Here is a 16,327-nt window from a genome sequence, read left to right as displayed (position 1 = left end):
GGACCTTATCCGATGTGATAGTCTGCGGTATCGAGGTAGAGGAATTCACACTGCTGCGATGGGGTGTGCTGTTGGACCTTATCCGATGTGATATTCTGCGGTATCGAGGTAGAGGAATTCACACTGCTGCGATGGGGTGTGCTGTTGGACCTTATCCGATGTGATATTCCGCGGTCTGCTGTTGTACCTTATCAGATGTGATAGTCTACGGTCTGCTGTTGTACCTTATCCGATGTGATAGTCTGCGGTATCGAGCTAGAGGATTCCACACAGCACAGCTCAAGATCATATCAAATAAAATATACCTGTATACGTACGTATAGCTGTATTAGCCCCTAGGCACTGATTCATGTTATCTGACTATCATCCCTGATTTTATATACCATGAAAGTAATTTAGTCAGGATTTTTTCTGATTAAAAGCCTGTAACTTGTATGTCCTATAAGGACGACTTAAAAACAAAAACTACTAAAATACATCTATTAATTTCACGCATATAAATAAAGATGTTTGATTTTAACGCGTGAATGTGTTCAGTAATGTTGGTGGACATCATAAACAGAGTTTGAGCTGCCGGACACTTCGTGTCTATAGATTTAACACGGCTATGCTGAATCCAGCTCCCCTTAGTGTCGTTCATGTATGCTAGGCCTATTTCAGTTTGAGGAGTTACCTGAGTTTCAAGTGTTGCATTAGTCTCAAGAGCCGTTTTGCACGGAGTATTAAGTGCAGATACACGTGCGTCTTCCTGCGTCTTAGCTGTTTAAAGAACTGTAACTGAAGAACGAAGGAGAAATAAATGTATATCTGTACATTTGCTTTTTCTGTTGCCCTGGGCAATATTTTTGGACTCCTCACTTGAATTGTTAGAAGGTTTTATTCCTGGAATTATGAGAAATGTCTTCTGACGTCACTGAATGTGATTAAGGCTTTTCTTTGGCATTTTGCAGTTGGGGGTGTTATACAAATGGAAATGATATGTGAATTCATGATTATTTAGGTCAAACTTTGTCAAAATTTGTAGTTGGGCCTCCGTGGTCCGGGTGGTTAGCGTGCCAGCGCGGAGCAATGTCACGGGACCTCTCACCAGTGCGGTCCAGTTCAACCTGCGAATGGTCGTGGGTATCTGCCTGCATGGTTTTCTCTCACCATAGTGCTGGCCACCGTTGTACAAGTGAAATATTTTAAGTATGGGATAAAACAACTATCAAATAAATAAATAGATAAACTTCTAGAGGTCTTCATCAAACTTCATGGTAGACCATTTGGATTGACCAACGTGTTTCGAGATCTGCCCACCGCTTGTTGTCCCGAGAACCCAGGAGACAACGAACTGAACCATCATCTCGTGTGTTGGAAATCTTCGAGATTTTCTGGCGTCCACTCTTCTCTGGAGGCAACAAGCGGTCCATAGCGCTTGTAGGGCTGCTTAATTGGTCTTTCATGAAGTTTGTGAGAAATAATTTGCCTTCCATGCATCAAGATGACAAAACCAAATTCGACTTTTCAGCCCTTGGGTTAAATCTGAGATCGGTTTCATTCTTTTCAGCTTAGCTTTCAGAAATAATGTAGAAGCTGAACTGGAAACATTGCCAACCGATGAAGAGATAATATATTCACATTATTAATTATTAATTCATTGTGTTCAAACAATAACCTGCGAAAATAAGATGTTTACAGAGCTGACTTGTTCAACCATCTTGCCCATACCTATGTAGTGTTTCAATTAAGTTTTTCGAGAAACACTTCATGATGAACATTTGCATAAATCTATATCGACTTCAGAAATGGACAGAATTTAGTAACATTCGTGAACCCGGGCCCTGATGTCATAAGTTGTTTAGTCACTCATGGTACAGTAAGCACAAATTAATGCCTGGAGGCAGCTGATGGGCTGAAGTCAGACCTAACACAGAAACTGGCGACTCACCCCCACATACATCAGATAAATACACATCCGTGAACACAATCATACAATGGCAGAAAAAATAACTGTTAAAAATGACCCACTGAAGAGGCATCTTTCAATATGACATGTAAATGATAAAAAAAAGAAATTTTAAAAAAGCAACGAGGTTAATATTAAATCGAAAATGCTTAAGGCAAAGCATGTTTAAAAGACACATGAAAAGGAACACTACATGAAAGATTATGGCTTTAAGGGAAATGATTGTTATGCCAAAAATTAAAAACTAAAATTTCATTTCGGAGGTATATTTTATATCTTTTAATTACCCCTCTATTATATGCATAGTCGGTGGGAAATTTTACGGGCGATAAGTTTGTGTGTGTGGTTTAAATACCATCAGAGTAGAAAGTGAAAGACAGTAACATGGAGTGTAAAGCAAAAGCAGCGACGACAGTGTGATAGCTGGCAAATGGTCATACGTAACCAATGACATCTGGCCTCGTCTCAGTTTATCTCATTAGGGTTTTATTCTGTCTGCGCGTTAAAAATAGCGGCTTACACCTCCTAGCACCATGGCTTAAGAAGGATTAGGTAAACAAATGTGCATTGATGTTATTTGTAGTTTATTGACCACCCAGTGAATACATGAACAAAATACATACAAGTCCCTTTCACTGTCATTGAGTCATTGTTTATAGTAGCCTAACAGTACATAGGAACTGACCGTTATAGATTGCTTGGTTAGGGAATTTGCAGATTCTCATTTTAATTCATCATCGTTTTATGTTGCTTTGATTAAAACTTTTTGCGTCTGATTTAATGAAAACTAAGATAAGTCTAAGAAAACCTTCATCTGTGAAATATCTGACAAACGATCAGCAATGAGCGGCCAACCACGCTCGCGAGGCCTTTTGCTAGACTACCCTATCATGATATGCAGTGTATTACCTTGGACATTTGAACTTCTTTAGAAATCCTCATCATTAATGGACAGAACTACATTTTGCCACGGAGATTGCAAAATTAAACTACTTCTAGTTTAACTACTGAAAATCCACATAAATGAATGAATAACAGGTAACACATATATTTATGTGCCTTATTGCATGGAGTTGGGGGCGGCTTGTGCTTCCGTGGTTAAGGTGCTTGTATTCCTATCGCTAGGAACCTGAGTCGAGTGTTCAATACCTTTCTCGGACAGAGCATTTCAAGATTCCTCTGCCTCTCTCTAGCATGATCTTCTCTTGTTCAGCTTCACTAAGACCACTTGCCTTTGACCAATATAACGTATGTTAGGCGTGGGAAAGTTCACCAGCCAAGGGTCAGAGGTTTACTTCAGGCACTCCTTTTTCGCCCATCTATAAAGCCGGCGGCCATCATATACGTAAAACAACAGTAACGTTCCAGTATTGTATCCCCTCGTGCTGTAAAGCTTTAGTGTCGACTGGATTTAACTGTGCAACCTAGTGAATTGCAGCGAGAGCACTGAAGAGTGTTGAACAAAAGGGAAAAAAGGTAACTGTGCTGAAGTGACGTTTCATTTCAAAGACTTTCATCAACTTGAGCAATTTGAGAACTGTTCACCTGTAAAAACATGGTACGATTACATAATCCAGAACAAATTAAGGGAATTCCAAAGGAAAGACTCAGGATGTAGGTCGATGTCTGCATCAGCGAGTGTATTTTCTCTCCACGACTCTCAGCATAAGAAGAGTGACACCAGTGGCCCCAGAGGTCAGTGTTCATACAGTCGTCATTGGTTTTCCCACCAAACGACTGATATTGATAGAAATGTTTGCGAATAACAAAATGGAGAAAAATGGCCTGAAGATCCTTTGTGTTTAGCGGGGTCATTCATGCTCCAAAATTTATTTTGTACGTAAATCATAATGAAGTCAAGCAAAATGACGTCATGGTGAAATCATAGGTGATAGGTGTCGTGAAAAAACTTCTAACCGTGTTAAACACAGAGATTGCTTCCCTCAGACAAAAATAACCAGCTACACTGAATGTCAGCGCGGCTATACGGGTTCACTACTTTACTATGGCAGGTTACCATAGCGGACTACTACCGCACTGACTTTGCATCGCTATTAAAGAACAATATCATTGCACTTTGACTCTAGGAATTACAAATACTCTGTTGATGAAAAGTTCAAGTTTGCCTTGGATAGTGGGGCATTTTTAAGTCATCTGAGGAACTTCAACGACAGGTAACTCTGCTAACAGTATGTGACATTTGCTAATTGCTGTAAAACGTGGAGTATGATATTGTATAGTGAAGTTAATTATACCATAGCCGTTGACCAGAAATAATTTTTACGTGAAATTCCGAAAATTCTACTTTAAAGCCAAGGTGTAGTCAGATCTGTGGGTAAATTAAAGAGATGTAAGATGGAATTAAGATTTTAGTCTTGCATTGCTTTCATTGCCCCATATTTTTGGTTGGCAGTGATGTTAAGTATCAGAATGTTGCCCGTGGGTTATCGCCAGGAGTGTTGAGGGTGGTGGTGGTGGGAATCCAGGACATAAGACTCGCGGACAAAAAGCCCCGGCGGACAAAAGCCCCGTCGTCTTAATTAACCTACAAAATATATCCGACAGTCTTACAAACATGGTGTTAAGTATTTGTTGACTGGATTTCATACAGTGTGACCTTGTTTTCTGTCTAAAAACTTTTCATGAAAACGTATCCCAGTCTGTCACTTGTGTTCAACAGCTTTCCTCTCATAAGTTTTCAAAGCAATCTCTCCAAAACTGGCTTGTCCCTGATGTTTGATTTGAAATGTATTGAAATATGAAACGTCACTTCAGGGAGAATGTTCACGTTCTCTCAAACGATCAAACAACTTATGTCATTTACCATATACACTTAATACTGATCGAGGGGCTTATATCTGGAGGGGATTTTGTCCGGCGGGGATTTTGTCCGCGGTACTTTTGTCAGCGGGGTTTTTGTCCGTCCCCCGTGGGCAAGAGGAGGAGGTGGGGGTATAGACACTGACAAACTCATCTTTGGAAACCAAGATCGAGGTTTTAACTTCATCACAGGTTAGTATTTCATCTAAGTTTGATCTCCTGCTCAGCTCGCTTTGAAAAGGAAAATAAAGTTAACAAAGGATCGATTAGCAAGGTTCATTTCAGAAATCCAGTCCAGTTTTGCTGAAAATTTTGGCCTTACTTTTAACTAATCAAATGTATTAGGCCTACATATATGCTGAACTCCTGTGTTGTTGTACGTGGCAAGGTCTACCAATGACGTGGGTTGCGGGTTTTTCCCGGACTTTCCTCTCACCGCAATGCTGGCCGCCGCCGTATTAATGAAATATTCTTGATTAAGGCGTAAAACACGAATCAAATAAATAAATATTAAATATTTGTACCATTTTAAGTAACAGTATTATCATTATTAGGGAATTACACTTTCTGAATTCAGCACAGAATCTAGTTCTGAAAATTGGCCGAAACCACTGCGGGTTTCGAACCAGCGACCTCAGAGTCATGCACCAAATCGCCAGCAATGCACGTCAACCGTCTAGACCACTCGACCACCAGACTTCCAACAAAAATAGGAGGAGGGTGATCTGTAGATTTTACGGCGAATAAGCATGATCCGAAATGGCACAGCTCCCTTAGGTGCATGAATATATCACACTGGTAACCAACCGGCCCGGATAGCACAGTTGGTAGAGCGTCCGCTTCGAGACCTGTAGATCCAGGATCAATCCTTGATCGAGTCACACCTAAGACTTTAAAAGAGGAAGTTGTAACTTCCTCGCTTGGCGTTCAGCATGAAGGGGATAGTGCAACGACTGGTTGACCCGTATCAGTATAATGGCTCGGGCGGGGCAGCTTACTTGCCTTCAGTGAAGCAGCACTAAATAAAAGAGCGGTGGAAATCCGTCCTGCTACAAGGAGGCACGTTACACGTACATGCACCCTAAAGATTCCTTCGTCGTCATATGACTGAAAAATTGTTGAGTACGACGTTAAACCCCAAGCACTCACTCACTGGTAACCAGGTTGCTGCTAGGCCTTCCCACAACCATAACATTCGTAATAATGTAAACAGACAACATTATCGTAGCCGGTACATCAGGTATTGGCCATACCCGTAATGGAAGAATCTGATTAAGACCACTTTGCCACAAGTAAAACTACTGCCATGAGATGTTAAACATGAGTATAGACACCTGTGAGCACGCTTGCAACCGTTTTCCAGTTCAGTTACCAGATGGCAATTAATTATGTTTTTCCATGCATGGTCATCCATCACCATTAGAGGTTTTGTTCTGTTTAAGGAAGGTGGGTGACAATATTATTTCTGCGCCTTATTTGGGAGAGTGCGCAAAACGTTAATTCTATTGGACACGACAGCTACTTACGCACGCTGTTGAACAACGTTTCTGACTTTCATCCCTTGGTATCACACAAGGCCCGTGACTGTGTAAACTGTACCTTCTTCTTTTAAATGAAAGGAAACTAAAAATGAAGCGAGTGAACAAAGCCCGGCGTCACATAATGGAACGCAATACGTCAATAAGGTTCATAACGGACTCTTTCAAAGCAGTGGAACAAATATGAAAGAAAGTTTTCCTTGGTCTTTCGGCTAAAGATCACTTTATTTTTTGTTTTCTTTCACTTTAAAGTGGGCCATTGTATACAGACCTGAAGAAAAGGACCATTTCTAAAGTTGTACAAAGAACTCGTGAAGTCTTTCTGTGCTCAAGCCATCAACAATTCCGTAGAAAATGTTAATTTAATGACATACTTCCATAAATGAAGTAAAACAGATTTCAGGATTTTTTAATTATTGTGTAATTATTTAATCACTAATAATGCTTTTTATTAATATTTAAGATATTTTGTCACTCAGCACTTCCTTTCCAATATAAATTAATAAAATCTGGACATTGGCTTATGGTTCTTCAACAACCTCAAGGGAGAATTATTACTGAACTGCACAGCACTACTTTTGGACATGCAGAGACTTGGAGCACAAACTGACAGCAAAAAACTACATTTGATGTCCTTTACTGTAAATAAACTTCTTCCCCATTTTGAAAGAGAAACTGACAACATAATACAGAAACATCACTAATAAAGAAACATCACTTATAAAGAAATAGACTGTAATTGAAATTAAGATCTTTGTAGGTCTATATATTGCAGCATGGTTTTCAGGATTTTGAATAAAGTTCAAATGATTCAAATGTTACAGTGTTCAGAGACTTGTTTAAAAAAAAAAGGATCTCTCGATATGTATTTGTGAATATTTTTTGATGCTATATATGCCTTCAATTTTTGAACTTACACGATAGTTGTCAGGATCGTGATCAGGGTAAACTTGTGTGCCCTGCACCAGGTACCTTGCACACCTTTTTCTCCATATAAGTGCATGTACCGGACCTTAATAAGGGTATTTTTATGATGCACACTGTTTATTCTGTTGGTTATTTACACATCTCTACACTGTGATCATGGTTATGAGAAAATAGATGAAACATTCAAATGAAAATTTCCAGTGCACAATCTTTCACACAAGTTTTGCAGTTCCAGTGTTTATCTCAAGCATTTTTACACACAAATATTCTAACTCCCACACAATGACTCCATTTTCCTGACAACGGCAACCATCATCGTCTCTGACAACACATACATACATGTAAAATATCTATGTATACAGTCTTCATTTAAGGAATGCTTGGTGTCATGTTCACTTTGGTAAAAAAAACGTCTCAACATTCAAAAGGCAAATGAAATGAACACAGGAAAAATACAGGAACCACATGTGTTAGTTTTTGTCCAATGTACCTATTCACGCAAAGGAAAAAGAAAAAGGAAAAAGAAAAGGGAATATCATGCTCAGCTGTCATCTGCTGGAGCAGACTGAGGGTTTCCCATAAACGCTGCCAATGTTCCAAAGGATCACCAATCCAACTTTTGTGGTTAACCAGTAGCTACAAGAAGTGTTTTCTTCATTCACTTCTTTGTGCGTGAACTTTTCCGTGAACCAACTGTGGCCTTGGCCTTTCCCCGTCCACGCCCTCTTGTCGTTTTTTTCCCAGATTCCTTGACATCTGCCGGACTGTCCTCTTCCTGAAATGCACCAATAAGTGCACATAACGTATAAAATGGACTGCAAACTCTTTGTTCATACTGCCTAAAGCCTTGTTCCAGCTGGTGTTATGCAGAATAACACCTCAAATTATTTCCAGTGAACTACTATACAGACTGGCAGGAAAGAAATACTCACAAGTCACCAAAGCATGGCTCTGCAATTTACCATATGCATCAAGTAAAAAGTTTAAATTTACCCCAATAAATGTTGGTTTTATTTAATTGTTTATTAACTACCTACCTATTATTTAAATGCATGAACTAAAGACCATCTAGACGGCAATGAAAAGAGTCACAAGAGTCTTCAGGAGTATACAAAATACATGATCTTCAACAGGTCATGGTACTGGCAGCACCAAACCTCAGTTGTAAGAGTTTTGATAAATGAACAGAATACATGATCTTCAACAGGTCATGGTACTGGCAGCACCAAACCTCAGATGTAAGAGTTTTGATAAATGAACAGAATACATGATCTTCAACAGGTCATGGTACTGGCAGCACCAAACCTCAGATGTAAGAGTTTTGATAAATGAACAGAATACATGATCTTCAACAGGTCATGGTACTGGCAGCACCAAACCTCAGATGTAAGAGTTTTGATAAATGAACAGAATACATGATCTTCAACAGGTCATGGTACTGGCAGCACCAAACCTCAGATGGAAGAGTTTTGATAAATGAACAGAATACATGATCTTCAACAGGTCATGGTACTGGCAGCACCAAACCTCAGGTGGAAGAGTTTTGATAAATGAACAGAATACATGATCTTCAACAGGTCATGGTACTGGCAGCACCAAACCTCAGATGTAAGAGTTTTGATAAATGAACAGAATACATGATCTTCAGAAGTCAAATGGTATTGTCAGCACTAAACCTCAACGAAAGAGATAAACCATAATTCGGATCAAAACTGAATTCACAGCGTGGAGAAATAATCACTATTATTATACATTACCTGAGAGCTAACCTGCCCTTCTTCCTTCTCCTGAGAACCCACATCTTCCACCTCAGACATAACCACAAACTCCATGTCCCCTTCTTCCTCCTCTAAAGTACTGCCTCCTTTCTCCCTATCATCTCCTGATTTTGCAGCCTGCTCCTCTTTGGCTCTAAGTTCAGCTTGCTGTTTTTCTGCAGCTGCAAGTTCTTCCTTTATTCTAGCTTCTACATCAGCCTTTTCCTTTGCTGCTTCATCAGCTTCTGCCTTTTTCTTTGCAGCTGCTTCAGCTGTGGCCTTTTCTTTTGCAGCTGCCTCGGCTTTGGCCTTTTCCTTGGCAGCTGCCTCTGCTTCAGCCTTTTTCTTTGCCACTTTTTCAGCCTCAGCCTTTTTCTGTGCAGCTGCCTCTGCTTCAGCCTTTTTCTTTGCAGCTGATTTGGCTTCAGCTTCAGATTCCAGCTGCTGTGAACCTGAATCTTCAAGTTCTACCTTGACTGTGGACAAATTCACTGGAATTACAGACGGCCTATTCTTACTTTCAGCCTCAATGGATTCACCAACTTCCATTGGTTCAGACATCACTTGGTCAAATTTGACATCTGATGCCAGCTCCCTGGCAGCATTCTGTCGGGCAACTCGCTGCATCTCTGCCCTTTCCTGCCAACCAGATAAATGATGACATAAGTTGATTTCAAACCTCTCAATAGATTGCTGAATCTGATCAATCAATGATCCTGGTTTAAACATGGATGGGGCTATCCCCAGCTTCCTCCCACCACAATGCCGGCCATGTTATATAAGTGAAATATTCTTGAGCACGGTGGAAAACACCAATGAAATAAATAAACAAAAAATGGATATAAACAGAGCCTGGCTGAAATGGGTATTTAAATAGTTACCAGGTATATGCAAACATATTGTACAATCACAGAAACAATCCGAATGTAGCCTACCACACATAAAAACTATTCCTGATCAAGACAATGACAAATATTCACTGAACGAACCTCATCCAGCTTTTTCTGCAATTTCTCCTGCGCCAATCGTCTCTTTTCCTCTTCTTCCCTTTGTAGCTGAAAACAGACAAATGTGAGGATTACAACTGCTTATTGAAAGGCTGAATATAGCATAGGTACATGTACCAGAGTTTTAGCACTAACATGATTTAACACACAAGCATGTCACTTGTTACATGTAAGTGATTTGTGTACATAATTGTAACATAATTTGTTCCCAACAGTATGCATGTAAGATGATTAAAACATTGCACTGTTGTTTGAGGCTATACCAGAAATTTTGGGGAAAAAATCCATATCTGCTAATCACATCAAATTTTATGCCTTTACTAAGAATAGCTCAAATTATTGTCTTTATGTAACTTGTACCTGTACTGGTAACAGTGTTTAAAATGATTCTAAAGTTTGAAAAAGTCACTACGCTGCCTGCGTTATAAATTTTAGGAACTGATTTACTGATTTGGAACAGTACAACTAGCACATGTCAGACTGATATTTAGTGATAGGCAATTATGTGGGCTATCCTAACATAAAAACTGGATTTGTGGGGATTGATTTTTTGCAAAAGATCTCTGCAAAACAGCCTCTTAAATGTTGTAATCAAGAATTTTCACTTATATGAGGTTAATGGTTGGAGGAAATTGAAGTGTTACAACAGATCAATGCAGGCACTGGTTAGACTCTAGTTTTACATCAAGAGCTTTTTCAGAAAGCTGTACCTTGAGGCTAAATGTAGCTATCACTTTTGCTAGGCTCTGTCTGTTTTTCTCCACTCATAAACCTGACCAAGTCAAAACAGTGACATATTTTTGTGTACAGATCAATACATTGTGTCAAATCAATGTATGAAGGAATCTATTAAACTGGTGTTCAGGAATAGGGGTTTCTGGTGTAGCACTCTGTACCACAGTCAGCTTCACAGCTGCACCCACCATACCTTGAGTTGTCTCTCCTTTTCAGCCTTCTCCCTCTGTTCTGTCTCAGCCTTAGCCTTGGCCTCTGTGGCCCGGCGTTCTTCCTCTGGGTCCGTCTCCAGTACAGTCATGATGGTCTTGTGAATGTGAGCTCTCTACAACACAGGCACATTTGACATACATGACAACTATTAGGTACATGGTTGTCACTAGCGATCAGTTCACACTGAAATGTGCTGTTATTTTCTCACTTACTGCACAACCAACATGACACCCTGTGTGATATGCTTGGCTTCTGGGTTTGGTATGCTTGGTTACTCTACACGCTAAGGTCAGTCACTCTGCTGGCTATGCTTGGTTACTCTACGCGCTAAGCTCCGTTACCCTGCTGGATATGCTTAGTTACTCAATATGCTATGCTTGATTACTCTACAAGCTAAGCTCAGCCACCCTGCTGGCTATGCTTGGTTACTCTACATGCTAAGCTCAGTCACTCTGCTGGCTATGCTTAGCTACTCAATATGCTAAGCTCAGTCACTCTGCTGGCAATGCTTGGTTACTTTATACGCTAAGCTCAGTCACTCTGCTGGCTATGCTTGGTTACTCTACATGCTAAGCTCAGTCACTCTGCTGGCTATGCTTGGTTACTCTACACACTAAGCTTAGTCACTCTGCTGGCTATGCTTGGTTACTCTACATGCTAAACTCAGTCACTCTGCTGGCTATGCTTGGTTAAACAATATGTTAAGCTCAGTCACTCTGCTGGCTATGCTTAGTTACTCTACATGATAAGCACTCTCACTTTACTGGCTATGCCTGGTTATTCTACATGCCAAGTTCAGTCACTCTGCTGGCTATGCTTGGTTACGCTACATGCTAAGCTCAGTCACTCTGCTGACTATGCTTGGTTACTCTACAAGCTAAGCTCAGTCACTCTGCTGGCTATACTTGGTTATTCTACATGCTAAGCTCAGTCACTCTGCTGACTATGCTTGGTTACTCTACATGCTAAGCTTAGTCACTCTGCTGGCTATGCTTGGTTACTCTACATGATAAGCTCAGTCATTCTGCTGGCTATGCTTGGTTACTCTACATGATAAGCTCAGTCACTCTGCTGGATATGCTTGGTTAATATTCTGTTGGCTATGCCATGTACAACAGGTTAGACTTCCTTCATCTAACATCTCCATGATGTGCCTGCAGCATTGCTGCAGTGGTGTTAAGCCATAAGCTTCCATTCCTGGTGCCCAGAGATGGATGGGTCATCAATAATTATACATGTAGTAACAACTTGATGGTGTATCATGTGGTTTGAACAGTTGCTTGTGACAAGTTTACAAAATTGTCTTTTGATTAATTCATATCCATGATCATTTAAATTACATTATACAAGCTCTTGACAACCCGTTATTGGTAGAAATACGCATGACTTCCAAGCAACAAGATGTATTGGTGTAAAAGTACCTGCCTGTACAGTGGAAATAAGCCCGGCCTAGCACCTGACAAAGTCGTATTGATGGAAATGTAGAAGCCACTGGCTTGTGTGAGTGGAAATCTGTCCAACTATCCAAGGATTTTTAACCTCTCCAAGAACCTTTCAAACTTGAAATCCATGCCATTACAAGCGCTTGACACAGCATAGCTGGCCAAAGATTACACACCTTTCCTCTAGCATCTAACCTCTGGGTAAAGCCAATTTAGGAGCAAGTCTAGAAAACTTTCTGGTCACCAATCACATGTCCAGACTATATCTTTGCGACATGACACATAATAGTTAAAACGTTATGATATCTTGGCTGCAAACTGAAGTGAACTTACTTGATGTGGTGTAAAGGAGAGTACATGGTTTAATAGTGGTTCCCTCAACTCTGGAGAAACTTCAAACACATTCTTCAGCTGAGGGGGAGGTAACTGTAGCAGGACTTGGAAGGACTGCGGCTTTGTCCTCTGACAACATCGGATAAATCCTTCCCATACTTTCTTCTGTTTCCACACCTGAAGCCAAAGATAGAACAGCAATTACAGGCAAGCCACTATGCCATGAATTGTTGACTGATTGTTCCTTACACTGTATGTCCTACCCCGGAATATCGCCATTATACAATGGCAGCCAGTTTTATGGGTGGAGAAAACCAGAGTGCTATGGTTAAACCCGGCCCCTACGCTGTATGGTAAGTTACTGACAAACTATCCCAGACGTAACACACAATTGTACACCATACTGATGGAAAATGAGTGGTCTCCAATAAACATTAGACTACACAGGGGCCAAATAAGCCCCATGCAGGGTAATCTACAACAGTCACACCCAATGTCAGCACTCAGTTTTTTACATGTATGTTTCCAACGTTTTTGAAACTATGTTCATGTGTCACAAAATTCTGCATGAAAAATGCATGAAATTTCTTGAATTTTTTGTGACTGCTGAGGGTTACAATGATTTAACATGGGGAGATGTGCCTTTGTTTATCGCCTCCACTCCACTGGAAATCCCAACCTGGCCTACTGTTAGTGAATATAGCTAAGGGTGTTTGACACAGTGCTGCTGAGACCACTTGACAGGATGTGCCTGAACTAAAGCCCCGTTACAGAGACAACAGTAACATAACAGTGAGTACCTGTTTAGTGATGAGCCTCAGGAGGATATTCATGACGAAGCCGATGAGACGAGGGTACATGGATAGAGACTGTATGACCGTCCTCATCAGGAGGGTGGGGAGCGGGGTCTGGTCCATCAACTGCTGAAGGACCACTGCCAGGGTCTCCTGTGTGTACACTTTCTTCTCCCCAAAACACATGTTAGTTGCTGGCAAAGTCAAACAACATGGTCACATGTCGCTACATGTGTTTCACATTTGCAGTTGACAATGAATTGTCACAGACCGCTTATAATGGGAAATCACAACAGGAAGCGTAATGTCTTAACATCTCTAAAACTGCCTGCTTGACTACCAAAAATTAAAAATGCTGTTATCCCTGTTAAAACTCCGCAAATATAACTGTCAATAATTGAAGATGTTAAAAGAACTAATCAGCATTCAATAATGCAAGCATCATCTAAAATGCCATCATGTGATGGATTTAAACATGGGGTGCTTATGAGTGAGTTTTTAATATTACATCGCTAGCTGTATTTATGTGGAAATATAACCCAGCAAAAAGAAAAAAATTTTTAAAAGAAAAATATTATATTTATTTGCTTTGATTGGTGTTTTACACTGTACTCTGTGAAAACAAAACATGTGACATTACAGTCAAACTGTTCAATACAGTACAAAAATCGATTGTAGGACTAATGTGTTTGCATTTTATGGCCTCTCAGATGATGCTTACTTCATTTAAAGGACTTGGTTTAATGTCCACTTACCTTTGATAATTGTCTTCATATCACATTTGGCTGGGTCAATGTTATGTAAAGCAATCAGCAGCTCAGCTGGGGACAGGGGTGAAGTATAGGTCCCGCTTTCTCCACCTGATCAAATGATACACAGCTGTTACAAGACATCCTACTGGTAGCAGCATACAGAATGATTGTCCTCAACCAAGAACAATGGACTTGATTTCTAAGCATAACCCACATTTTAACAATACACCAGATTTACGTTTGTGCGCAGCAATGATCATCTTGATAATATATGGATTTTTTCTTGTTGTCTTTGCTCAATAACAATAGTTCTTTGTTGATAGTGTTAAAAATAATATTCACCCATTCTATCAGAGGAAGATTAAAAAAGGCAAAATTATTTCTCAACTGTGCATTTACCATGGCCTCCAAGTAATCGGTTGAACACTTCCTTGACGACCACAGGATTTAGCTTGATCAGCTTAGGCAAGGCATTGGTGACTTCTTTCTGTAAGATGAGAACAGCACAAATATGTATTACCAGTGCATTAACCACCAGGTAAGGAGATTCCACAAAATACTGAAAACAGTATGTACTTTGACTGGACTATTAAATTGAAATCTTCTTGTCATGCCATTGCAAGGATGTCTCACGCCAGTACAATATAACAGGGTGAGATATCATGTATGGTGTCAGTGTGCTATGACTGGGTGGGGTATCAGTGCGCTATGACTGGATGGGGTATCAGTGCCCTATGGCTGGATGGGTTATCATGGCGCTATTGCTGGATGGGTTATCATGGCGCTATTGCTGGATGGGGTATCAGTGTACCATGACTGGGTGGGTATCAGTGGACTATGACTGGATGGGTATCAGTGGACCATGACTGGATGGAGTATCAGTGCCCTATGGCTGGATGGGTTATCATGGCGCTATTGCTGGATGGGTTATCATGGCGCTATTGCTGGATGGGGTATCAGTGTACCATGACTGGGTGGGTATCAATGGACTATGACTGGATGGGTATCAGTGGACTATGACTGAGTGGGTTATCAGTGCCCAATGGCTGGATGGGTTATCATGGTGCTATGGCTGGATGGGGTATCAGTGCACTATGACTAGGTGGGTTATCAGTGCCCTATGGCTGGATGGGGTATCAGTGCACTATGACTGGGTGAGGTATCATGGCTCTATGGCTGGATGGGGTATCAGTGCATTATGACTGCGTGGGGTATCAGTGTGCTATGACTGGATGGGGTATCAGCTCACTATGATTAGGTGGGGTATCAGTGCACTATAGCTGGATGGGGTATCAGTGCACTATGATTGGATGGGGTCTCCGTGCGCTATGGCTGGGTGAGGTATCAGTGCACTAGGACTGGGTGGGTATCAGTGGGCTATGACTGGTAGGGTGTCAGTGCACTATGGGTATGGTGTCAGTGCACTATGGCTGGGTATGGTGTTGGTACACTATGACTGGGTGGGATGTCAATGCACTATGAATGGGTAATGTGTCTGGTCTATTGTCAGTAAACTAGCATAGGGTCAAAATAAAAATATTGTGTGTCTCATATTACAAGCCTTTTAAAAGAAAAATTTGGTTTTTTTTTTCACAGAAGGGAAGAACAATCGTAGAATCCTGTTCAAATGATAATCAGAATGAAGCTTTCTCAACACTGATCAGAACACAGCACTAAATTATATCATCCAATATTTGGCAATCCTCAAAATAAATATTCTTAGATCTTTACAATAATCTAATAAGTAAACATTTATTAAACATTTTTATGACTACTGCAGCTTAATTTAAGTCAACAGTTTGTGCTAGCATTTTCAGGTCCTGTACGGTGGGGGCGAGCATGTGAAAATGTAACCAAAATCCTGTCCAGCTGGTACTTTTGACAGAGTGAAGTTGAACCTGGTGACCTAGTAAAATAAAATCTATACTGAAAAATCTAGCTCCATTTTCCTAAATTTCCTAATTTTAATTAAACTTTGGTAAGATTTAGGGGATTCTTCTTCGTGTGAAGGATCAAACATCTATTCTGTTGTGCATGAAGATTAAAGGATGGAACATATCA

The 16,327-nt window shown here is 40.5% G+C and overlaps 1 protein-coding gene across 1 annotated transcript in view; it reads right to left on the bottom strand.

The window, feature by feature from the left end:
• Positions 1-6,510: 6,510 nt before the first annotated feature.
• Positions 6,511-16,327, bottom strand: part of LOC135466286 (symplekin-like) — a 32,390-nt gene continuing 22,573 nt past the window's right edge. The window contains exons 27-34 of the mRNA XM_064743702.1: positions 14,666-14,753; positions 14,270-14,374; positions 13,521-13,708; positions 12,721-12,897; positions 10,926-11,057; positions 9,980-10,045; positions 8,991-9,629; positions 6,511-8,008 (exon numbers count right to left, since the gene is read on the bottom strand). Of these exons, the coding sequence (XP_064599772.1) occupies positions 7,892-8,008; positions 8,991-9,629; positions 9,980-10,045; positions 10,926-11,057; positions 12,721-12,897; positions 13,521-13,708; positions 14,270-14,374; positions 14,666-14,753 (1,512 nt within the window). The 3' untranslated portion in view covers positions 6,511-7,891. The remainder of the gene's footprint in view (positions 8,009-8,990; positions 9,630-9,979; positions 10,046-10,925; positions 11,058-12,720; positions 12,898-13,520; positions 13,709-14,269; positions 14,375-14,665; positions 14,754-16,327) is intronic.

This window comes from Liolophura sinensis, chromosome 6 (assembly GCF_032854445.1).
Source record: "Liolophura sinensis isolate JHLJ2023 chromosome 6, CUHK_Ljap_v2, whole genome shotgun sequence".
NCBI classification, from domain to species: Eukaryota; Metazoa; Mollusca; class Polyplacophora; order Chitonida; family Chitonidae; genus Liolophura; species Liolophura sinensis.
This window is presented reverse-complemented; position numbering and strand designations above follow the sequence as displayed.